Genomic DNA, 25,381 nt, shown 5'->3' with positions numbered 1-25,381 from the left:
ATTTTTCTGGCTAAGAAAATTTTCCCAAGAAATTTTCAACAGGCCAAGCACACAGCATGCAATATTCTGACCCAAATGCTACACCCGACGAAGCTCAAAGCAACTTCACGTTGCTACATAAGTCTAAAAACAACCTTCACTTCTTCAGGATATAAGCATGATGTGTGGATTGTAACATGAACTATCGGCTTAAGCTGAGGATACCACTTTGGTCAGGCTTCCAACAGACAAGGTGCATACATATGACCTGGGAAAGGTAAGTGCCTGTATGTTCCATGCCAGAGCTATTATGGCTGCAGGCACTGTGAGGAAATGAAAAGATGCATCCTGATGAAGGCAGAGGTCATTATATAGTCCTTGTTATTTTAATAACCAAAAGGGCTGTTGCTATTACTTCCATGTAAAGAAAACTCAGCATATTATTTTCAAAGCTTACTACCAGAACCCTGCATAGAGGAGGACACCTAGGAGATTATTTAAAATCACCTGCAGTTATCAACTACCATTCCAATTTTTTTTTTTTAATATAAAATATCTAATATCCTGCAAGTGATAAGGAAGAATAGCCTGAACCTTGAGTTTAACCTATATTAATTGTCATTAAGAAAGACCTAGAAGACAAAAGTTCCTTAGGAATGTGCTCCCCAAACATACACTGAAAATGTTTATTCTGTTGCCAACAGACTCGTCAACAGCTCCACGTAGATCAGATACCTACCAGACAAATAACATTCCACCCTGACATAGCAAACTGGACAGCTGATAGCTTCACAAAAGGGATAAAAGGAGCTTTAGAAGTTGGTGGGATCAAAGCAAAGGAACTGAAAATCAACACTTGTTAGCCCAAATCTAAACGAAATTGTTTCCACAGACCTTCAAAATGCCAGTTCTTTTAAAATTGTCTATAGAACAAGGTATATTATAAAGCAACAGAAAGTCATTCAATAAATAAGCCCATTTCATAAAAGGCAAGATACACAGCAGTCTTGTATCATGAACTCAATCTTGAGAGTACTGTTTTGTTCTTCAAACCAGATCAGCCCTATCAGCAACAGCTTTGGGGAAGAACTACTGTTTGTTCAGTGACTAACACAGCAAGACTTCAGGAATCTAAATATTTAAAGTTCTGTATATTGATACATTTGATTATCTGATTGACACCTCAGAAGAAACTGCATGTTATTCCTGAGACGTATATAAAGTACATGGCATCAGACCACAGGTCTAAAAGCAAAACAAAATTATCACTTGGCTGTTAACCACCTGGGAAACACTGCAGCAACTAATTTAGATGTTGATGTAGTCCTAAATTCTTAAAGAAAATCAAGACAGGCAGGTTTGTTAGCCAACTGTCATGATGGACTTCACCATCACACTGGTCTGAAATAATTTATGCTTTCCAAGGATAAGCCCTCACCTGAAGCTCTGCAAAAACTACTGAATGTTACTGTGGAATCCTAAGCAGTGAACAAAGGACTGAGCTTTACATCTGGGGGAGGTGGGGAGGATGGCAGAGGGAATATGTTATTTCCTACATGGTAATGGTGGTTCTTTGAAACACTGTGGTTGGTGTGAATCTCTGACTGAATTTCTACACTCTATGTGGAGGATCAGATAGTGGAGCTCTTGTTCTGAAGAGTCACATCCATCAGACCACGGGTTTATTCAGAGTCTCATACCAAGCTAACACTCCTTCAAGGGCACCCTCTTGTCATGGGGAAGGAGCTTGCGTGCCCTGGTAAGGTTGGGAGCTATGCTGGAGGGGGCAGATGCCTCCAGTAGGGTCTCCCATGCCAGATGGGTCACAACTGGAGGGTCAGACAAAGTGTGTCCATGGGCAGGAGGGGCTCAGTAGCCTTCAGGCAAACACCCTAGGAGAAGGACAACTCTAATTCCAAGCCCAGGCAGATGGAGCTCGTTTAGCCCTGTAAGGCCATCCATCTAAGAGAAGGATACTAACTAAACCTACATCCTGAGGACTTCACTGTCACCGTCCAAGCTTGCTGGGCCCTGACAATGAACCTCAGGAGTAAAGGGTGGGGCCTGTTCCATGCACGCTGTGCCTCACCTGAAAAAGCCACAGCGCGGGCTGGAAGGGTGAACCCACACCTGTAGCGTGGGTAGAGCTCTTCTTAAACTTTTGTTGGCAAAGCCAAGCCATGACGATGATGATACCAAGCTAACAGCTGAGACTTCTCAGTTTCCTTCAGAGAGACATCCTTGGTAGCCCAAAGGACTTCAAAAGCAGAGACTAACAAAATAGTTTGGGTTGGAATGGACCTTTAAAGGTCACCTAGTCCAACCCCCTTGCAATGAGAAATGACATCCTCAACTACATCATTCCAACCTGACCTTTAATGTTTCCAGGAATGGGGCACCTATCACCACTGGGAAACCCTCATGATAAAGATTTCTTCCTTATATCTAATCTAAATATACCCTCTTTTAATTTAAAACCTTACCCCTTGTCCTACCACAACAGGTCCTAGCAGAAATTCTGTCTGCATCTTTCTTACAGGGCCCCTTTAAGTACCAGAAGGCCATGATGAGGTCTTCCTGGAACCTTTTCCATCCTGAACAACCCCAATTCTCTCACTGGAGAGGTGTGCCATGCCTCTGAATATTTTTGTGGCCCTGTCCTTCCCTGTACTGAGCACTCCATAGCTGGTCATAGTATTCCAGGTGGAGTCTCACCAGAGCAGGGTACAGGGGGAGGGAGAATTACTTTCCCCAACCTGCAGGTCACCCTTCTTGTTATGCAGTCCAGGATATGGTTGGTCAGAGGCTAAACTCCCTAACAATGTACAGTGTCTCAGCCTGTTGATAAAGCATCCATTTCAGCAACTTTTTGAAGAACCAAACCTAGTCTAAGTCATGGGGAAGTGAAACATTCTTGGCTACTCCTGAAGAAAATAATTGAGGCACCATGGAAGAGACAACCTTGAAGCAGCAACATGCTATATATATGCTAAACAGGTGATTTGCTGTTGAAGGACACTCCATAAAACAACCACATAATCTACTTAATGCCAGTAAAATAGTTATTACCTGTATGTCCCATTACCCAGCTGCAGGCAGATCTGGCATTTCTGAGCTTAAATGGATCACAGTAGCTACAATCCAAGATGAAACAAGAGACTGCCTGATGAACAGGTATAGAATACATTCAAAGGTATTAACAACAGGTTTCTCAACAGCAACCTCACTCTTTTACTGTCACGCTATTTGTTGAACTCTTCTCAAATCAAGAATAGAACAACGTCCTTCACTCTTATTTAGCAACAGAAAATAAATAGAATACATTAGAATCACAGAACCATTTAGGTAGGAAAGAACCAAGGTTGGAAATCGTTGAGTACAACCATAACTCAGCATTGCCAAGTCCACAACTAAACCATGACCCTAAGTGCTACATACACATGGCTTCTAAATACCTCCAAGGACAGTGACTCAACCACTTCCCTGGGCAGTCTGTTCCAACACTTGACAACCCTTAGGTGAACAAATTTTTCCTAAAATCCAACCTAAACCTCCTTTGGTGTAAGTTGAGGCCATTTCCTCTCATCCTATAGCTCCCAAAAAGCACAGCAAAAGCATTTCTATTGGACTGAGTTCCTGTGTTTCTGAAAAGCTGTAATATAAGGAATTGAGACAGACAGAAGGAAAGAAGGATAAGAGGACAGGGTAGCAAAAGGCACCACCACTAGTTACCTACAGTCCAAAACTGTAACTAAAACTAAGTATTCAATAATACCCACTGGCTGCAAACATTTTGATGAACTGAAAAAACAGAGCCAAATCTAAATAAATTAAAGCAGGAGAGAATTAGCCTAGAAATTAGAAACATAATTCTCATAATTGCTAGCTCTGAGAGGAGGCAGAGAGAATTTTACAGCCTTTCCATATGTGATCACAGTAAACACAGCAGATACACCAGATCAAGACAGACATAATGCGAAAAAAAAAGAAACGTCTGATCTTGTGTATAGCTCAGACAGGATCTCCATAAAACCTACATTGATGTATACTCCAAAACAGAGCTAAATGGAAAGATAAGTATGGATCATTAGACACAAGACTGCATAAAGCTTAGAGGTAGTTACCTCCAAGTGCATTTGAACATGTGGCATAATACCAATCCGTAAGTTACCTTTCTTAAAACTACAGCTTTTTTTTTTCTTAGTTCACATTAGGCCTACTGATAAAGAAATGGATCACTGTCACAAGAGAAAATTGATAATTTCTTAGATCCTTTGATATAGGCCATAAGAGAAAGCAATGCTCTAAGTCAATGTAGCCCCTGGTTGTCCTAACTACCATAAAATACACAGCAAACACCACTGCAAATTCTTAAGCTGGCTTTTTGCCTTCCAGAATATGCAACTTTTGATGGAGATCTTACTCTCTCTGTACTGTAATGAAGCACTAAAACATCTGCTTCCCACATGATTAATTTAACAAATAAGTCAACACTCTGTGAGACATACTCAGAAACAGGACACAAGGGAGTGAAACAGCCAAAGTGTAGAGGCTCTCTGGTATATCAGGTTACTGTCTACAGACTTAAAGGGGAACCAGAATAAGGCAGCAACAGAAACAAGACAGTACTCACCAGCAACAGACAACTGACTAGTTATACTCTTATACCTCTTACAACCAGATGCCATAGCACTTTCTTCAAGCTTTATAAACTACTGAGTTTCATTATAAAACAAGATCATCTACCAACAAAAAATACTCCAGTCTTAATTTCCTCCTGTTCATCTGCATTTGTTTTTTTTCATCCAACAGATGAACTCACCCACCTGCTGAACTATAAGTGCATGTCTACTATACAGACAGAACTGAAGATTTTGCCTTCTTCAAAACATGACTAATTATCTCTGAAGGAACTGCAGAATTTCATTTGCCCATGGCTAGATACCTTATGGAAGAGGACTACAAACTATTTTCACCTACTGAAATGAGACTAGATCTTAAAATGTATTAAACCTTGCCACAGCTAGAATTTTTAATACTTTGACAAGCAGCTACATTTGCAAGCTTGGATATTTTCTACAGACTAAGTTACAATCTAGTAGATCTGACCAACTGCACGGGAAAATTTGCACGGGAATCAAAAGGTTTAAGAGTATGGCAATATGATTTTTCTAAAACAAATGAGAATTACACAACATACCTAAAGCAAATATATAATAGTCCGTATAGAATATATATATAGTCCAGATTTTGTATGTAAAAGCATCACACACAAAAAAAAACCAACTTGCTTATCTCTAAACAGTTGATTATAGATTTAATTATTAATAAAAGATTAACACACACATCCTTATACCCCAGACCAAATAATTTCTAGATTTACATTAACCAGCCCAAAGGAAATTAAAAGATATTCCAGATGGTAAGATGAAGATATTTCCTTTACAGCATAACAGTTAACGAAGACTTCTTGAGAAGTATTTGCTGAAATACATGAAATAAAAAAACTCTGAACATGAAGACCAGAGAACAAAACCCAAGAGAAAAACTACTGTCAGTGTAATATTCATACACAGGATCAACACAAAATCTTATCTGAGAGGGCAGATGGTAGATAAAGTTCATTAAGTAGGCTCCACGTTTGATTCCCTTGCTATTAATAGTAGCTTAGGCTGTGGTGGCCAAGGTTATATTGGGCCAGACACACTCCAGTTTCCTGAATCTACCATGAAAGCCTCACAACTTTAAGAAGTAAAGCGCTACCTTTGTAATTGTGCAATTTGTATACACAAAGTGAAATCAGTTTGTCTAAACACACTGCATTGAAGCAATTCAAACCAACAGACAAAACTATGTGTGTGTTTCCACACATTAATGTTTTAATACTGGTTTAAGCTTAACTTTGTCTTGTATAGCAAACAAAGTTTCTAGCTCACTTAACTGCACTGGTTTAATGTCTTTACATAAGTAGGAGCAACTTTATGTGGAGTGCTGGCTGTACTGTCCTTCTCTATGTTTCAGACAACTGGAAAATCTACTGCTCAGCTCAGCAGTATTGTTTCTGAACTTACACTATGGAATTCTTTATCTAGAGCAATCAAACCTCCTGGAGAGACCAACTTCACATGCTAAACAATTTACTCTCCAATTCTACTATTAAAAGTAGTAAGTAGGGTAAATAGAGAAATTAGAACATTCTTACTCCCTCAAGGTTTGCATCTATTTACACTGCATATTTGACAGCTTTTTTTTTTCATTTCTTCTTTATCAAACCAGGTTTCTTCAAAAAGAAAACTTTAAAATAGGAAATTCGGGAAAGTCATAATGTCTGAGGAAAGAAGCGTAACTGAAGTAGTTTTAATAACTACCTATAGCAGATCAATTTGCCTGTGCTCTATTAAAATCCTGCCAGTGAGAGGAGCCCTAAATCTATCCCACACTGAGCACTGGAAGAAGTCACGTGAATTTTTTTTTTCTTACTTCTCCAGGTCAAGGAAAACTGCTGCTTCTGTGATATTAGGATAGCAGAATCACTGGAAGTTGAACAAGATCTAACAAAGAAAGAATCACTTCAGGAGTAGCCCCTTGAAGCCACTTAAGTTCACTGTAAGCAAAAGGAAGAAAAAAGTCTTCCACTGGAGGAAGTCTGGGAACAAGAAAAGATTCCACCAAAAATGAAGAAATTATGAAGTCAAATAGTAAGAGAAACAAATAGGAAGGGGAAGGGAAAAACATAACAAGAAACAAACAATGAAGCCACCACAAGGCCCAAAGCAGGACACTGGACACACCAAAAATCAGAGCCAAGATGACAATCTTCAAGCAACAGAAAAAACCAGAATTAGTGAAATCCCTAAATATAAATGCAAAGAGAAAGCATCTTAAGATGCAAACCAACGCAGAATTACAGACTGTATATGTTAAAAACACGAAAAGAACCATGGAAAATGTTTTAGTATTTCTACATGTTCCTAAGCTTTTCCTACTAAGTATGCCACAATTCAAGATTAGGAAGAGGTGAGATGGCTCTTGAGCACACCATCTCATCAAGGGCAAGACAAGACAGAGACTATTCTAGAAAGCTAGTCTGAAGAGATGCCTCAGTCAAGCACTTCAAACTGTCTTCTGGTGAAGTCTTTAGATCTTCGATGAATGAACACAGGGAGCTCCAAGAACATATTCAGTCGTGAAATTTTAAGTTTACTGGCTAGGTATCACCTCCATTCCATAAATGGCTGATTCATCATTCCTTTTACCATTGACTACAAAAGAAGAACAAAGGACAGTATAATGAGGTGCAACATTCCTCTTCTTCTGGCGAGGTACTCAAGTCTTGTCTCCAGTAGGTCTGCACGCTTACAGAATACAAAGGCCATTTGACTTCCCCTAAGCCCTGCACTGTCATACTGATCCAAGAGTTACCAAATTCCTTGATCTAAAGATGAGAATAGCAAATAGAGAAGGCAAGATGAACTGCAAACTGGAAAAACACACAGAAATGGATCTCTCTCTCCCAATCTGTTCATTTCGGCATATTGCTTCACATGCAATCCAAAAGTATTTGGACACACTTCGTGGTCAGCTGTGGTAGGCCAAGGCTGCTAGCTAGGAGCTGACAGGTACAGCCTCCCTTGCACTCTGCCTTATCAATTTCCCTGAAGGTAAGGGCAACGAAATTTGCAAAGGGGTCATAAAAAAGGCCACACCTCCATCAACAAAGAAGGAAACCACCTTGGCGGACCGGAGCTGTCGGCCGGGAAGGTGGGGCTGACCTCCGGCCTCGGCCCGGGCGCAGTTTCCACAGAGCCTCATCCGGCTCGCAGCCAGGGAGGGAGGGAGACGACCCAGGCGGAAGCAGGTGCCCCCCTCGCCCGGCGCGCAGGGAGACAGCGGGCGGCCGCCGAGCTCCGGACACCCCTCTGCCACCAGCGGGGAGTCCGCTCCCGCCGGCAGGTGCCCGCCCGCCCCGCCGAGGCCGCCGGCGCTCACCCGGCCTCCCGCATGACGTTGCTGTCGCCGCAGTCGCAGGCGCCCCCCGCCTGGCTCCGGAACATGTTGTAGTCGTGCCCTGCGTGCTCGCCTTGGTGGAAGCACTCGGCACACAGGCTCATGCAGGGCGAGATCCCGCATGTCCGGCACCGGTAGGCCACGAAGTTGGCCGTCCATACCAGACCGCACAGCGTGGCCGGGTCGTAGGCCCGCACGGCTTGCACGAAGCTGTCCCACGGCTCCCCGCCAGACAGCAGGCAGCGGCACCACTCCAGCGCCTCGGCCGCCGCCTCGCCGCCGCCCGGGCCGGCCTCCGGGGCCAGCACCCGCTCCAGCAGAGTCCGCAGGTCGTCCGCCGCCGCTGAGCCGTCCTCGCCGCCCAGCGCCTTCTTCAACTCCTTCGCCGTCTCCCACTTATCCCGGCCGCTGGCGCCGGCCCCCGCCATGATGAGAAACTGAGGGGCCGTTACGGTTGCGCTGGGCTCCCGGCTCTGGGGCTCTCCCCGCCGCCCTCTCTCCCCTCCCAGCGGCGCGGCGGCGCCTCCCTCTCGCGATAGCCGCGGAACCGGCGCCCTCCCCACCGCCCGCTCCCTCCTCCTGACACTGCCTCTCCCCTCCCCTGACATTACCCCTCCTCTTCCTCTGCCCTCCCCGCCGCCTTGTCAGCGCGCAGGTGCGTGTCCCTCGCCCCCGCCCCACGAAATGTCGCCACCCTCCCCCGTCGGCCTGAAGTTCCTTGTCAGAACGGGGAGCAGGCCATGGGGGAACGGGCCGCTGCTCGCCTGGGGCGCCCTACCTGTGCAGCCCAGCGCCCCCGAGCATAGCGGAGTCCTCTTTGTTACGGGGCCGCTCCTCTAGCGAAGCGGCTGCCGCCGGCGTGTCCGGCCCGCAGGGGTCCCACTGGGGTGGAGACGGTGGCGCCTCTGAAGGCAGGGGCACAGCGGGCACCTCTGAGGCTTCACGCCGTGGTTGCGCCCTCGCTGCCATCAGCCGCCCCGCTAAGAGGTGGCAGAGCACTGACGGGCTCTGCTCGGCAGGAACCCAGCTTGTAACTCCTGTGTCTGGGAGGCGGCAGACGCGCCGGGCCGAGCAGGGTGTTCGGGACATCGGCAGCCCCTCGTCCTGAGGTACTGGGATGCGTCTGCAGCACGCTCCCACCAGGAGAGAACGTATTTGGATGTGTTACCATAGCTCACATACTGGTCAACACCTTTAAAGCTCGGTAAATAGATTCTCGACTGCATAATGGAAAAACTTAGAAGAAAATAAAAATCTGGCCGTGAATGAAAATATCTCTTGATTTGACTGCAACAAAACACAGATGCCCGAGGCCGACACCCCTCTGCTTTGCCACTGTCGTTTTGAGGCTGTCCCTCTCTGGTGACCTGTGTTGTACTGTGGTTCCATAAAGGCAGGGGATGCCGGTCGCCCGCTGTATGTGTCCCTCCGAGATGATAGGAAGGGACACATAAGAAAAGTAAGTGAATCCGTTACTTCTCTCTCCGTGACTGCCCTTTCCACAAGACGGGCAGAAATCCATGACCCCGCTTTCTGTCCCCGATGACGCTCACTGGTTGATCACTGGAGAAAGTGCTGGGGGACAGACCTGGACTTCCACGAGCACCTCACAGTAGCAGCGTCTCAGGTTGTAATGCAGCGTATCCTGTTCATAATGCATAGTCACAGCTAGCAACTAATTAAAAAAGGGGACAATTCGTTGCGTTTCATTCGGGCAGCTGCCCGCTGGCACTGCAAGGACAGTGACTCGCCGGCTACGATAAGCGTGGCGCCAAGGGCCGGGCAGGAGGTGGGGCGCGGCAGCCCGGTAGTTGGGCCCGGGGCCTGGCTGGCGGCGAGGGGCGGGCGGCGCGGCGGAAGTGCGCGGCGGTGCGCGGATCTGCCGGGGCCGCCCCGCCGGGACCGCGGTGAGTGGGGACGGTGTCAAGGGGCAGTGGGTGCAGGAGGGGAGTCCGGGTCAGCGGCTATCCACGTCGGGCGAGCGGCCGGCGTGGCTGATAGAAGCTGGTTCCTGGTCTCGATAGTGCAGGAAGCCTCTCTCGACAGCCGGCCGGGCCTGTCCGTAGGAGCGGAGCCCCGGGCCGAGAAGGGCGCAGCGCCTCGTCGGCACCTGGCTTGGTGCGGGAGCCGGTTACCGGCGGAATGCGAGGAACGGGACTGCCGCCGTCCGGGAACGGCCTCGCATTCGCCGGCTCCGCGCTTCTCCCCTGTCATCGAACGCGCCGGCAGCTGCATCCCTGAAAACCTTTGCATGAGAACATCTGGGAGATGCTGAGGAGTACAGAAGGGCGTTGCGTGTAAAATGATTTAAAATATGTAATTTACTCATGTTGCTGTAACTTTGCATATTATTTCCCTTAGCTAACCTGTAAACATGAAGAAATTAAAGCTTAAAGAGTTGGAAAGCTGCCTTCAACAAGTTGATACTTTTGAAAGTCCAAAACTGCTTCTTGAACAGTATCCAACGAGACCTCATATCGCAGGTAGAGGTTACCTACAGCACCCGCGTCTCTTTTACAGCACATTAAAGCAAATGTACATCTACTGTATTAGCTTCTTTGAAGCCTTTACACTATAAGTAGTTGTGAAACAGTACCTAGCAAGAATGTAAATCATTTTTAAATGATGTTGTTTTCATTAGTATAGTGCTAACGTACAATCCAATAATCAAGTAAATTGGTTTAAAAGATGTCATAGAAACATTCATATGTAAATGAAAAAGCTGAAGTGAATTTACTTTGTAACACAAAACATTAAGTGTATATACACATACTCAGCCACACTGTTAATTATTTTTTCTGATGTTTTATATCTATTGCTTTTCTACAATAGGCATGTTTTTTCTACAAACAATACTCACAGTTCTGTGTGAGTAGTTCTGTCCCTCCAGCATGAGAATTCATGAAAACGTTTTTGAATTTTTATCATATACAAATGAAGAAGAGAACTAGAGACAGTGAGAACAGCAGGTTAATTTTGCATGACAAGAAACCTCTAGTTGTGAGCTTTCTGAAGGCAGAAGTAGCTTTTCTTGATAATTCAGATTTTTATTTTATATTACTGGTCTGAGTGTTGTGTTGGTTTTTTTCCTCACAGCATGTATGCTTTATACAATTCACACAACTTTTGATGATATCGAAAACAAAACAATTGCAGATTTAGGATGTGGTTGTGGCATGCTCAGCATTGGAAGTGCAATGTTAGGAGCAGGGTAAGTATTTAATACTAAGTTCTAGTTGTGTTTTTTTTTCTGGAATAAAAAAGTAGAAAATAAGATTAGAACTTAATTTTAGGTATCTTATCTGGTACATAATGAGACTATGTAATACGTTTAGACAGTCAATAACCATTCAAATAGTGAAAGAGGTCTACAGGAGCCAGGAATGTGGAAGTCATGATGATGACTTTCCTCTGAAGCACTATATGAATACATACATGAAACTTCTTTCACAAACTGTAAAATGGTATTTGAGCACTGAATTTTTAGAGTATGCTCATTGCATTTCCTAGATAAAACAAGTCATGTGCACAGATCCCTTTCAACACCTTACGCTAGAATTTAAACACCATTTTAGTTTGCAGGAGACTGATGTGGAACTCATGTTTTTTTTCTTAATAGATTGTGTGTGGGGTTTGACATAGATGCAGATGCACTGGAGATATTTAATAGCAACATTGAAGACTTTGAGCTCCCGAACATAAACATGGTTCAGTGTGATGTCTGTTCTTTATCTGACAGCATGTCAAAGACTTTTGACACAGTTATTATGAACCCTCCGTTTGGTACCAAGCATAATAAAGGTTGGTAATTCTGGAAGCCAAGTAGGAGTTACTGGGAATGAAAGAGCAAGAAAAACACTTCGAATGAACCATTTCCTATCTTTATTACTATTACCTATTGTAATTACCTAGTGTTTTGCTGATCTGGAATCAGTATCCTAAGTACAGATTAACAACTTTAAACATTGCAACCAGCAATTGTTGGGTTTGAAATAAGCAGCACATTTCATATCTCAATCATTTTTGTTTTACTAAAAGCAATTGGGTAAGTTTTAGAAATACTTTGTATACCTTAATGGATTCAGTGCCATTTCTGAATCAGCTATTACTCCAGAAAAATTGAAGAACAAAGCAGATACTTACATCCTCTCGTTTAAGCTTGGATTTAACAATTATAATGATTTCATCCTTCTTTTAGGAATGGATATGATTTTTCTGAAAACTGCTTTACAGATGGCAGAAACAGCTGTATATTCCCTTCACAAAACTTCAACTCGGCAGGTAAGTCATTTTAGTAAGGTGAGCATTAACAGGGCAATGAACTTACTGGCATTTAATGATCTTGCCTATTGCTTCTCTGATTTGTTCACAAATATGTGAATATGAAGTATGAATTTGAAATAGAGGATATGAAACTTGTTTTGGGTAAATAATCACATCAAATAACTGATCTCACATCAAGGTAAGTATGTGATATAGTTTCAGCTTGAAAAACAAAAGTACAGGAGATCTTAAGTACAGGGGAATAGATGTTTATAAGGCAGTGCAGAACAGAGCTTTTAAAATTACTTTATCTATTCAATGTTGTAGCACATTAAAAAGAAAGCAGATGAATGGGAAGTGAACATGGAAGTCATAGCAGGTAAGATTAATTTGTTAAAGAAAAAAAGTTGCTGGGGGCTAATATCTGTAGCACTACTAGCCAGTCTTTACAGCCTGAAGTAAATTTAAGTGAGATTTAACGCTGAAGGTGATGTAGGACTTTGAGCAGTCCCTTTCTTTTTTACTAATATACCTTGGTACCCAACAAGAATACAAGCAGGTACTTCATAAAGCTCTGGGGAACACATACTCTGTGCAGAATTAGAATTCTTCCTGGACTATATTTTCCCTCAAGCATGAAGTTACCTACCTTCTTGCTTCAAAAGGAGACTGATGCTGAACAACAAAGTGCAGGGCAGTTCTCTTAAAGAATCCTGGACTTTTTCTGACAGTTCAAGTATCTTCCCAGTTCTTGCATATCACCAGCTAGATGCTTTAAGCAGTCATACAGCTTGAGACATGGAAGTTGCACAAATGCTTGAAACACAACTGCATTTCTGCATTTAATCTGTTCACCCCCTGCCTGATGTGGCTGGCTTATATGCCACTCTATCATCTAGTCCAGAGGTCAGAACAGTTGTCCAGTCAAGGGCCACCAGAGGTGGCCACCTGAAGAACATGGGCATAGGGTCCAAGTCAATTGACTAAGTCATTCTAGTGTAACAAGCATTCTTTGTGCTGTTCACAGAACTTAGATATGACCTACCAGCATCATACAAGTTCCATAAGAAGAAATCAGTAAGTATAAAACCTGACAAAATTGAGAAAATGCTGTTTTGAACTAAGCAGGTAAATAGATTCTACTGAACAAGATTTAAGTTTTAAAGCCATGTATATTTAAGAATGTTCACAGCACTTGAGAACTGTGAAGAATCTTGGAGTAGACTAAGCAAGATATGAAGATTGTTATGGAAGTTCAGTAGCAAACACTAGAAGTTCTGCTTAGCTGTTATCTATTGACTCGGTGACTTGAAGTTAAAAGATGAATGTCTGTCCTTCAGTTTTGTTACTTCACAGCTACTGCTTTTTACTACATTAACATCCAGGCTTCAGTAGTAAGCAGTTTTCATTTCTGAATTTATTGGCAGCTGCTATTTAATGTAGCCACAAGATTACAAAGTTCAGAATCTTTTACACTTGAATGAGATGCCAGAGAAGTTAAGATGATCTGACAGTATAAACAAAACTATAAATATAAGAGTTTTCCGGGCTGGTATATTAACAGGAAGTATGCTTTTTAAACAAAAAAAAAGCTGTAACCCAACAAAATGAAGCTTTCCTCTCATTGTAGGTTGACATTGAAGTGGATTTCATTAGATTTTCTGCCAAGAAACTCCTGACCTGAGGCATGTCTTTAAAACTTACTGAAAATGGAACAATAAAAACAATGGTTTTTTTAATTATCATTGTTCTAGTATTACTGATCTCCATTTTCTGTTTTCAGCTGTTTTGGTGGAGGTTCTTCTTCTTCTGTCTCCTCTAGTGGTCTCTTCTTGGGACTTGCTGGTTCTGCAAGATTTAATATGTAGTCATTTATGCTAAAGAAAAACATTTCAGTATTACCTGAAATCTTATGAAAAGACACCCTACCTATGATTTTAGTTCAAGGATAACTCATAGTTTATCCACGACAATTACTATGCTAGCAGGTTTACTTATTACTGTGGGAAGCTAAGATGAAATGGGTTTCACTGAGTTTTGTTTAAGCAGGTGCCATATCTAATGAACAAAAGCTTAGTTCTTCAGCTTCTCCAAGCTAAATACCAGTATGCAGTAATGTAAAACTCAAGGAAAACAAATTCACCACTCAAGAGACTGGGTCTGTACAGTTGTGTAATACTGCTGACAACCCCCATTTTTCAATGCAGAATGCTTTTAACAGCCCTGCAGTACAGCCTCAGATATCTAGTAGTAATTTTTACATGGTTTTTTGACAGTTATGGAAGGCACCAAGCCATTATTTTATTGATACTTAAAGAGAAATACTACAGTGTATGGCCAAATCTGAAACACTTTTAAGAAACCTGAGCACCATGTACTAAAGAAGCTGCACCTAGGTCACAGAATGACATACCTGGTTTAGTATCATCTTCACCGCCTTCTTCTTCATTCTCAAACTTAATTTTCTTGCCCTGGAACTGTATTTTCCCTTTGTTCGCACCTTGAGGTACCTTTCCCCCTCTTCCTTTTCCTTTAATTTTGCGTCCTGTGAGGATATAAAACATCAGGAACTTTGTATCATTTGTCTTTTAACTGGCAAGCTCAAAATAATGCTTTACATTTAGTGTTTAGTATATATTCACTATTTACATTTACTTTTACACAACGCCACTTCTAGGATACAAATGTTCAAACCTTTTGTTTTCTGCTTTAGCAATTCTTGCTGGTCTTCCAGTATTTTTTTCAGAGCTTCTTTCTCTGCCTCTCCTTCTAGCACTTCCCATGTAACATCCTTGCTCCGAAGCTGTAAGTTTCCATTATGTGCTGCTTTGGCTTTTTCCAGAGCTTCTTTTGCAATATCCTTAAACAGGATAATTCCCTTTAAAAAAGAAGAATGGCATTTGCATTTGAATCTTACTGCAAAAACACTCAGCACAAATGATAAGCAACATACCTTACTTGGTATCTCAGTAGCTTCACTACTCTTGTATGATGTAAAATATACCCAGATTGAAACAAAACCTTCAGACTACTTTCAAACATTCTCAGTCTCAGTTTTAAACTATCAAGTGAAACCTTTACCTGCAACCTATTTCTTTCATTGAAATAATTTAAGGGAATAATTAAGTTCTCTAAATATTCTGCAGTTCTCCAAGTCAAATCATTTCTTATTTTATTTGGACAAGCATTTAATCATTCTGTTTCAGATTTTAAGACACAAATCTTCATTCCTCATCTAAGGTTCTACTTACCTCCTTTGCCCCTCTGACAAAGTGTATCCACTTGATTTCTCCATGATTAGAAAATACTTCATGGAGATCTTCTCTGCATGTTTGGTCATCTAGATCACCAAAAAACTTCAAAAGACATCCTGTCTTTTCTTCCAGAGACTTCTAAATGAGAAAAGAAAAAAAAAATTAAAAATCACAGCTTTGTTGAAAAGACAAGCTTGAATATTTTTCTCCCAATCCTAAGAGTCCTAAAACATGCAATTGAAGTCACCTTCCTTAGCACTACCAGTACCAAAACACCTCTTTTTTTTTTTTCCCTGTTTTCTTTGCTTAGTGTTATACATTTCTGTGGCACTTCAAACTCCTTTCCCTTAGAGTACCTACTCTTCAAATTCTACAAAACAGTTTTCTGAAGGCTGACACCTCTGAAAATCTATGTAATACTGATTAAATCCTTACTGGATCCTTTAAATATCATAGAAGAATTATCTCAGTGGTGCACTTAGGATCACTTCTGAACAGGTAAACATGCCTATAAATTGAGGATATGAGCCTTTGAACAAAACTGGTCTCCTGAAAATAGGATTGAATGCCATGAAAAAAGTCTTACTGTATCGGCCAGTTGGAAAAGCTGTAGTGACTTTCTAGGAAGTGCTCTATATCAAAGAATATCAAACTCTGAATATCCCACATTAACTTTATAAAATGTAGCTGCAGAAGCATGTTTGCTATATGTGGACTGAAAAGCCAAACATTGCATAGTTTTCAGATGTAAAGATTTAAGAAACCCATACCATTTCAGCATCTGCTGCTTGTTTCTGTTTTTCTTCTTTTTCCCTGTAGAAAAGTTAAATTAGTTAAAAGCTGGTTCAAGTATGGTCAGATAAGAAAAACCAGGGACTTCAATTGATCACTTACTGTTTAGCTCTTGCTTTAGCTTCTACTTTATTTTGTCTCCTTTCTTCATTTTTCTTTGTACAATATTCTTCCCTTCAACAGAATATAAATTTAATTAATACCACTTAAATGTATTCCATTATAAAGGCTTTGTAGGACAGCAGCAGCCAAGAAACAGCTGAGACTATTTCAGAGTTAAGATGCTGGCTTCCAAAAGGTAAACCTATATTAATACCTGTACAGCAGCACAGAAACTTAGGCTTCTCAAATCAAGCCAGGTTCTTCTATGAACTGATAATGGCCAAGAGTGGATATAGACATCAGCTAAATAGACTTACTTGAAAAGTACTATCAGCTCTGTGTCTTTGTACTTTTGGTTTGGAATCTCTGTAAACTTCTTAGCAGATTCAACACTGTCAAAAACTGCAAATATTGAGCCCTGTTAAATGGCAAGAAATATTCAGTGTTAAGAGTAATAGCCAAGAATTTTGTCCAGGGGAGGATCCCTGCCCCAGGTCTGTTGCTGTTCATTGCAACTTACCTTGAATGTTCTCTGCAATGTTCTTCTCATTTGAATGTTTTCAACTGGACCTTTATCCTCAAGCCATTCTTTGATATCATCAAGAGTTGCATCTAGTGGAAAGCCTTTCTGCAATACAGTAACAAGCTTCAGTTATATGCAACAAATTCCCACTGAGTCAGAAATCATAACCTTGCCAGTATGAGATAATTCAAGCTTTACATAAATGCTTCTTGGTCAGTGTCATGCAGAAACAGCACAGAGCAAAGCAGAAGTTCACTTACAACATATACAGATCTGTTTTTAATTGCAGCCTTATACTGGTCATTTAATTCAGGAAGAGGTTTGTTTGGAGATCTTCTGATTTTAGTTTTGTCTTCATTTATTTCCATTAGACCAGTCTTGGATTTCCTTAGTGCTTCTACAATAACATTAAAATCTTTTGAAAGGCGACTTAACCTAGTAAGGAAGCACATACAGGTTATTTCAGATACACAGGCAAAGCTGAAACCAAATGTTAAAACAGCAGTACAAGTTTTACATGCAGAAGAGGGACATTTGGCCCCAAATAGAGATAAGTAGCTGAAAGTTAACCTTCCCTCCAGATTAGCTGTACTTTGTTTTACCTGTTGAATTTGATCATTACTTCTAAAGGCACCCAGCCATCATCTTGTTTGATCTGTTCCTTCAGGAACTTGTCTCTTGGTAGATTGTGATTGCCAAAATAGTACTATAAAAAAGAAGGGAGAGGAGGGCTTGAGATTTCAGTCTTAAAAAGCTCATTTTCATCTGACAGATTACTGTGGTGGATTGAAATACCAAACTCATAAATCCAAACAGTAAGAAAATCTGAAACTGTTACTCTCTTACTTATATACTTGAACATGGTGCTTCTCCAGAAGTTATCTGCAACACAAACTGTACAAAACATTGTGCTTCATCCAATGGGACTAATGAGGCAAAGAATGACTACAGTTTTGTTTAGGGAAGGCATGAAATTTAGTCTGTTAACAATTATTGATAAACCTGATCCAGCTCTGCAGAGTCTAAAATCATATTTGTGACCAACGGACTCAGGTTTTAGTCCTTTCTTAAAAGATGCATAACCAAGAACATTGTATTTGCCACAGTAAGAAATCATGCACGTTGACCAGAGTTTTTAGGTCTCATTCAATAAAATACTGAAAGATTTAAAAACTGTTTATAAATTTACTGTGTTGGCATTTTGGCCATGTCCAGCATGGGAAAAGCAGAGTGTCATGTAGTTAACAAATTGTTCCATTCAGTACAAGATACACAAGTTAATCAGACTCTTTTGCTTACTAGCTGTCATCTAACTAGGGTTAAATACTTGAAGCCTTAGGGGTAAGTTGAAGCCTTTCCACTGATATTATTGTTCTTTAAAAAAATCAGTGCAGGTTTTGCAACAATACCTGTCCCTCTGGTATATGTGAAACTCACATTACCCTAAGTCTAGCTCTGTCAACTATTTCTCCTCCATCTCTGAGGTTGTTCTGGTTTGGTTTTTTTTTGGTTTGGTTTGTTTTTTTATAAATAGTTATTCCAGCTCCATATGCTAATAGGGATTCACATGCAGCTGTATTTTTGTCCTTCAGGAAAACAAGTTTGTTCTAAATGTCATATTAAGTCATGTGCTTAGTTTTTCATGGTAGCCCTCCAAGCCTCAGGGGGAGAAATAGTTATTTTAAAGTAGGCACATAAGTTTATTTGTAACTTGTAGCAAGAACTTACAATGCAGTAAATTATAATAGCAAGTTATGCAATGTGATAATGTTTTGACCAGCACAGATTACTGAATGGGAGAATTTTTTCCCCCTACATAAGTCATACAGAATTTGCATACACAGAATAACCCCAGCACACACAGTAACAAGTTGCTCAATGACACATTCACTTGCAATAGCACCTAAAATGCTAGCAAGTTCAACCTTTTGTGTTTTTAAATGGTGGTCTTGTAGGTAACTCTAAACAAGTACAACTGCCAACTCAAAATACAATTATGAATTATCTTCAAGTATTAAATATGTCATAGATCTGTGACAGACATTTTTTAAAGAGCTGAAGATTCAAGCCTAACTCCCCATGAAGTTAACTTCCCATTATCTAAGGCCCTACCAATGAATGTCTCCAAAACTGCTGCTCAGTAGAGATCCCAAACTATAAATGGAACTTACCTCAATTTGCTGACAGATTTTGTTTTCCAAAATAGACATGTTTTCACCATCTCCATTTTCAGCCATTTTCCCCAGCTGTATTGAAGAGAATTTTAGAGCAAAGGCACAAAGTATTGAGTGTACTTTCTACAGACTTCTTTTTTTTATAGTGTTGTGTTTCACTGCAGCCTCATTTAAATGAGATAACAGACCAATTCTTCAGCCATGTATTTATGCTCATGAGCCAACTTTAAAAATCACTGCAGAACTCCGAGGGAAGGCTACAAATAAGAGGGGGAAAAAAACAAGTAAAATACTTAGATTGTTAAGGCAGAATTTGTGATTCTACATTAAAGATAAGTGAAAAAAAATGCTGGCACTTTACAGCATTTGTTACTTATCTTTTTCTAGGCACAGATCCTCAGTTGGTACCTAACAGCAACCAACCTGAGAACCAACATTTTTGTTTAAGTCAAATCCAACCTCTTATCACTAGGCAAAACCTAAATGACAAAAATTGTTCCATACTCCTAACAATGTATAATTAGAAACTTTTCTGAAGTTTCTGGTACCTAATTAACTTTGAAAGTTCAAGGAGCTTACTGGATGAAGGAATGAGTGTCTGCATTTACTAGGACTTTCTAAAGATTTCTGTTTCTATCTTTTACAACTTGTCTTCACTGCAGATACACCTGAATACTGAATTGAGTATCTCTGATGGGAGATAAGAGATGTTTTAACTTGAATAATTTCTTCCCTTAACTGGCATTAAGCGTACAATTGATACAGTCACTACATACACAAGAAGGTTGGTAACACCAGCAGCTACTGGCCAGAAAGCTAATTTGGATAAGAAAATGTCTGTCTAATTGCTCTTAAGATAAAGATAGATTGTGAAGAGTAATCGTTGAGGAAAAACGCAGCTTTATAAAGCTGTCAGTAATCAGTTTTAATTCAGTTTTGAACTACGAAGCACAGATTTCCTTATTTTCCCTTGGGGCACTATCACACTTGATAAATGCATTTACAAAAGATGAAGCAGTTTCATGGCCCTCAGCTACCCCAGTTCACTTCAGTGGCCCTTGTTGTCTGGCCTGCCACACTGAATGGTGCATGCATTTCTCGGAGGAAGTTACTTGAGGCCTTTTGGCTGCATGCTGCTCCATCACCAGCAGTTCTCCCCCTGTTAATGAGATGAGGATTACACAGAGGCAGCATGCCTGAGGCAGCGTAGTTTCAAGAGAATTCATTTGTAAAACTCAAGACTTTTGCTTTGGTTTTGTCATTTAGAGAGAAATCCCTCTCAATTTGTCCAGAGTAGCCACCTCACCAAACCCCACACCAGTCTGTGCAGGACAGTGTTAAGTTTTACTGCTAGATACCCAAGAAACCACTAAGAAATGCCAGGACAGTAACACTGTGAAGCATAACAGAAGAGCATGCAGTTTTTCTCACCTAGAGGCTGCCACCTAAACTCCTTCAGCCTTCTTACACCCTTGAATACCCTGTCTGCTCTGTACTTCCCCAGTTCTCACAGAGCACCACTCTCTGCCTCTCTCTGGGTACCAAAACACCTGGAACCAGCAACTTGCTTTCCAATTAAGAAGGCTCAGCTCCTCTGCTAATAAGAAATGAAAAACAGGTTTATTTCCTTTGCAATATTTTTAAGGTATAAAGCAATACAGAAAGTGTAAAACAACATGAGACCTGGGACAAGTCCTTCAGATCAAGTCTTACACCTGGAAGTTTTTCTAAAAAAGACCCCATTTAGCTGCAAGTAATGACAGAAGGGAAGGTTAAGAAAGCCTGAAAATTGCCATACACAGAATTCAGTGCAGGCACTAATCGAGTTCTAACCTACTTAGAATAAAAGCAGAAGCAGTCTTCTAATTTAAGAGAAATTCTAGTCTTGCTGCACATGCTCACTTCAGACCCTTTAGCTCAGTCATTTGGCACAACTTCGCCTCCTGGATCCAACTTCCAGATCCACAGCTTTCAATTGCTGTGCAGCAACGAAGCCTGATAAAAAGCCACCTCCACTGACCAGCACCCACGGACTGGGCAGCACGCGAAATCCTACGTAAGACCGGACTGTAAATGATTCCTTCTCCCTAGGCCACGCTGAGTTATTCCTTCAGCGTGCCAGCAGCCGGTGCCGGTACCGCTCAGAAGGAAAACAAACTACTGCGAGCAGACATACGAACTGAATTACTATGGAGCCCGAGCGCTGCCCCCGGGGGCCCGGGACACTCGCAGCCTGGGCAGGAGCCGCAGCCTGGGCCGGGCACGCCGGGCCCCGCACCGCAGCACGTGCTCTCCCGCACCCAGCTCCGCTCCCTCCCGGCCCGCCGGCGGGAAGCGCTGCAGCACCCGTGTTCGCAAGGCCCCAACACCCGCCCTAGCGCCCGCCCGGCCCCAGCGCTCCTCCAAGTGGCTCTGCCGGGGGGGACCTCACAGAGCGCAGCACGCCCGATCCGCCCGGGGTCCGGGGTCCTGGTCCCGGCACACACCTGACGCAGACCCGCACGGCGCACACGCGGCCCCGCTCCGCCGCTTCAAAGGCCTCAGTCGGAGCCGCGCGACCCAGCAGCCCACGCGGCCGCCGCCCGCCCTTCACGTGGGTGCCGCTTCCGGGGCGGGGCGGGGCCCTTCTGGGAGGCCGCTGCCCCCCGCCCCCCGGAGGCTCCGCCCCCCCCGCGCCTTCTCGGTCCCGTCCCCGCAACCCCCGCGCTGCAGTCAGGGGCCCCGAGGCCCGGAACGGTTTGGGAACGAGAGCAGGGGAGGTGTGGAGATGCGTTCGTGTTAATTCCCTGGAAACGCGGAGGCCGCAGCGGGAAGGGCCGTGGCAGCACGGCCATCTCCACACCGGCAGGCCCTGGCTCTGCCGCGGGCACACGCCCAGGGGGGCCGGGGTTTGTTCATGTGCTTTTGCAGAGTTAACAGGAAAGGCAACTTAAAAGCTTGTATTTGTACACTGATGCTATTTTTACATTTATTAAATATTAAAAACATTCACCTAAGTACTGTAGATGTTGTACAAACATGGGGATGACACGAGTAGAAATGTTAATAAATAGTATTGCCTTAACGATTGAACGTTGCATTACCTCAGTTTCTGTTTTACAAAGGAAACATAAAACAGTGTCCAACATAGTGCAGGACTGATGGCACAATAATTTAGTGTTGACATTAAACCAGTACTATTAAGATATCACAAGGATGGACAGAAGAGCCCCTGTCCTGAGCTTTCCACCTCCCATAGGATGCATAAGACACTGGCCAGGATTCAAAATACCCCCTTCCTGTCACAGAATTAGAGTTCCTGCCTGTACTCCAAATCTGACTGCTACACGTTTTTGGGATTTGCTACAGACATGAACTAATTCAAAAGGGCACTGTGAATTACTGTATAACATAGCACCAGCTAAAAATTAACCATGAGTCTGAACTTCTACAATCCATTAATTCTCATACATTCAAAAATCTCTAAAAATCAGGATTTTTTTGAAACCCCAGGGAATTCTCTCATTGACTTTTGTTTACTTGAGATCAACACCCGCTAGCTCAGCACCTGGGAACTGAAGGATTTTCCTCACTCTGCAGTTACACTGAGGCTGAGAGGCAGCGTGTCGCTTGCCTGCAGGGTGTCCACAGTCTGTGCTCCAATCCTGGAATAGCACAGTCCACCAAAAGTAAGCACCTAGTTTAGAAGCAGTGGGCAGCTGGATGCTGATTTTGTTAGTCCTTACATCCTTTCACCAACATGTGACTGTCAGTGACAGGATACAGGCCACAATGAACCTTAGGGCCAGCCACAAGCAGCTGTGTTCATGTTTTTTGACAAACATGAAACTTCACAGGTCACATATTTTGCACTGAAAAATTCCATGTGTTGAGTTCACATACATACATACATTTTCCAAATACAAAGATCAGATTCATGCTTTAGTGATGTTAATCATTAAATCATCATTAAATCTCCACTTGTCTTTAGACAATTTTTAACTGTGGAGATTTCCAGGAGAAACAAATTCACTTTTATTTATTTTGTCCACCTGCCTAGCCCATGCATTTCAAATGATCTAAGAGTTCATTCCTTTGCAGTTCATCTCAGAACAACTTTTACTGGATCCCTACATAGCCCTCAGTGGGACAGGTAATGAAGCAAAACACTAAACCTACACACACATGGGCTCCTGACATAGAGAGGTGACACACAAAGACATCAAAACAAGAACTACATACACACCACAGCACTTCATATCAAAGCTTAGAGTTGAGTGCCACCTGCTAGCAGCAGTGAATGCAAGCAAGAAATACCATAAAAATGCAAAAGAACAAAAAAGCGTTGAAATGCTTATGATCAAGAAAAAGAAATATTATAAATTCAGAGCTTACCTGTTTGGAAAGCTCACATTATCTGATAAATCCAAAATTTCATTTTATCTGACAGTGCTGGTGTAGGAAGTTCCCACCATGACCCACAACAGTCCTGCATTTTCCCTGCTTTTCATGCCATGGCCTAACAGCTGTTTCTGCAGCCATTTTATAAGCTGGACTGGGAAACCGACCCAGGCTAAAAGAGTCTCTCTGCTCCCCAGGGTGTTTCTTTATTTGGATCACTGCTATCGGACCTCACAGCCCCACAGCAGCTGCCAGGGCACCGGGTGAGGGGCAGCAAAGGCGGGAGCAGGAACGCTCCTCACAGCCACCTCCTCCACACGGGGAAGGCTTTGACATCTTGTACTTGCCACACAACTCACAGGCTTCTTTTCAGTCTCTCTCCCCTTTCTATCCTGTTAATGATTTTCATGAAACACAGAGAAAAGAAAATGTGTATTTTTAAGGCCTACATCTTCCTGTAGAATGTAGCTGAGCCCAGGCAAGTGCCTCCAGCTTCAGTGGGGAGCTTACAAATGCACAGAAAAACAACACGTTACACCTTGCTCCCTCAAGGAACCAGGCTCGTAACAAAGCCCCACATTACACTACCTATAGAAGCTATGAGGAGAAAACAAATCCTAAGAGATCATTGCAATAAAGGTTCAATTAAATACATGTGCATTACTACCTGCATGGCAAGAACAAGGACTGGGGAGAAGGCTGGAGATGGCAGAGTCAAAACATCATCTGTTTAAATACTACATGCTGGCACTGTGCTGGGAGCTTCCTTTGGGAGTCTCCAAGTGAAGAGGTGATAAAATTACGACCTTCCTGCCCATGTCAATTTGCTTTGCAAACAGAATTTGAAGATCTCCTATTATGTTTTGAGATAAATAGTAAATAAATCCAGCAAGCCACTTAGCATTCAATTTTTCCACGCATAACATATTTTGACAAGTTTCTTCAATTGTCACCCTTGCTCAAATCCCTTTTTAGTACTTTTAGAAAAGATAAAATGTTATTAAACAAATTAGAGAAGTCTGTATCTCAGGGAGATGTTAATAACTTTCCATTCTCTCTCATTTCCCCTTCCATTCCACAAGAACACATATTGATTGACACACATTTGAGAAAATAGTTACAATGGGAAAAAAAAAAAAATCATAAATACTATGCAACAGCCAGAGTCCATTCCAAAGCCATGCAGAGTCTTTTTTTTATTTCTCACACGCCCTGCCAGTGCAAGCATGGCAAAGTGAGCACTTGTCCTAAATTGCCTTGTACTGCAGAGCACTGTCCTTATGGAAAACTACTGCATACTTTCAGATTGTGCTCTGCATGGCATTTATTCCCCCATTGCCAGCCTGTGCTCCCCTCTGCTCTGGCATTTTAAGGTAGAATTAGAGGCATCCTATAACTGCCCATGATTTCTGGATGTGATAACCTGGTTATCTAAGTCTTGGCTTGGCTTTGAGAATGAAGATTTAAGAAGGGCTCTACCCACGCTTGCTGCTGCTTGGTCACTCAGGATGCTGTGGAACAAGACGGTCATCTCCTGGGTCAGTCTCGAGCGACCAATGTCCTGAGCTGCCTGCATGCAGGGTTGGGTCTTAGGCTTCCAGTGCACCTTTCCCTTGTTGTTTCACCCCTCTCCTGTCACTGCAGGGCTGTACAGGTGTGGGTTCACCCTTCCAGCCCGTGCTGTGGCTTTTTCAGGTGAGGCCCCACCCTTTTCTCCTGAGGTTCATTGCCAGGGCCCAGCAAGCTTGGACGGTGACAGTGAAGTCCTCAGGATGTAGGTTTAGTTAGTATCCTTCTCTTAGATGGATGGCCTTACAGGGCTAAACGAGCTCCATCTGCCTGGGCTTGGAGTTAGAGTTGTCCTTCTCCTAGGGTGGTTGCCTGAAGGCTGCTGAGCCCATCCTGCC

General features: G+C 42.5%; 3 protein-coding genes across 10 annotated transcripts in view; 1 reads left to right on the top strand and 2 right to left on the bottom strand.

Moving 5' to 3' along the window:
• UBR3 (ubiquitin protein ligase E3 component n-recognin 3) overlaps positions 1-8,480 on the bottom strand; it is a 107,105-nt gene extending 98,625 nt beyond the window's left edge. For 3 of the 5 annotated variants that reach the window (XM_030453989.1, XM_030453990.1, XM_030453993.1), the window contains exon 1: positions 7,969-8,460. In XM_030453989.1, coding sequence (XP_030309849.1) covers positions 7,969-8,414 — 446 coding nt within the window. In that variant the 5' untranslated portion in view covers positions 8,415-8,460. Of the gene's footprint in view, positions 1-7,968 lie in introns of all 5 variants that reach the window. The other 2 variants (XM_030453992.1, XM_030453994.1) reach the window with 2 other exon arrangements.
• On the top strand, positions 8,175-13,994 carry METTL5 (methyltransferase like 5). 3 transcript variants are annotated; one of them, XM_030454001.1, is made up of 9 exons: positions 8,175-8,641; positions 9,290-9,445; positions 10,348-10,469; positions 11,083-11,197; positions 11,606-11,787; positions 12,185-12,267; positions 12,577-12,628; positions 13,277-13,326; positions 13,880-13,994. In XM_030454001.1, exons 3-9 carry the CDS (start codon positions 10,361-10,363, stop codon positions 13,931-13,933), a joined length of 645 nt encoding a protein of 214 aa, XP_030309861.1. In that variant the 5' UTR covers positions 8,175-8,641; positions 9,290-9,445; positions 10,348-10,360; the 3' UTR covers positions 13,934-13,994. The 3 variants fall into 3 exon arrangements, with proteins under 3 accessions (XP_030309861.1, XP_030309860.1, XP_030309858.1); XM_030454000.1 differs by lacking the exon at positions 8,175-8,641 and adding an exon at positions 9,084-9,190; XM_030453998.1 differs by lacking the exons at positions 8,175-8,641; positions 9,290-9,445 and adding an exon at positions 9,810-9,893.
• On the bottom strand, positions 13,648-23,545 carry SSB (small RNA binding exonuclease protection factor La). 2 transcript variants are annotated; one of them, XM_008505121.2, is made up of 12 exons: positions 23,469-23,545; positions 19,092-19,166; positions 17,523-17,626; positions 17,181-17,355; positions 16,918-17,025; positions 16,715-16,815; positions 16,398-16,469; positions 16,274-16,316; positions 15,501-15,641; positions 14,944-15,127; positions 14,663-14,794; positions 13,648-14,097 (listed from the first exon to the last, which is right to left on the bottom strand). In XM_008505121.2, the coding sequence occupies exons 2-12, from the start codon at positions 19,155-19,157 to the stop codon at positions 14,006-14,008; spliced, it is 1,218 nt and encodes a 405-aa protein (XP_008503343.1). In that variant the 5' UTR covers positions 19,158-19,166; positions 23,469-23,545; the 3' UTR covers positions 13,648-14,005. The 2 variants fall into 2 exon arrangements, with proteins under 2 accessions (XP_008503343.1, XP_030309857.1); XM_030453997.1 differs by lacking the exon at positions 23,469-23,545 and adding an exon at positions 21,581-21,695 and having other exon boundaries at positions 19,092-19,351.
• Between the last annotated feature and the right edge of the window lie 1,836 nt (positions 23,546-25,381).

Source organism: Calypte anna, chromosome 7, assembly GCF_003957555.1.
Source record: "Calypte anna isolate BGI_N300 chromosome 7, bCalAnn1_v1.p, whole genome shotgun sequence".
Taxonomy (NCBI): Eukaryota; Metazoa; Chordata; class Aves; order Apodiformes; family Trochilidae; genus Calypte; species Calypte anna.
This window is presented reverse-complemented; position numbering and strand designations above follow the sequence as displayed.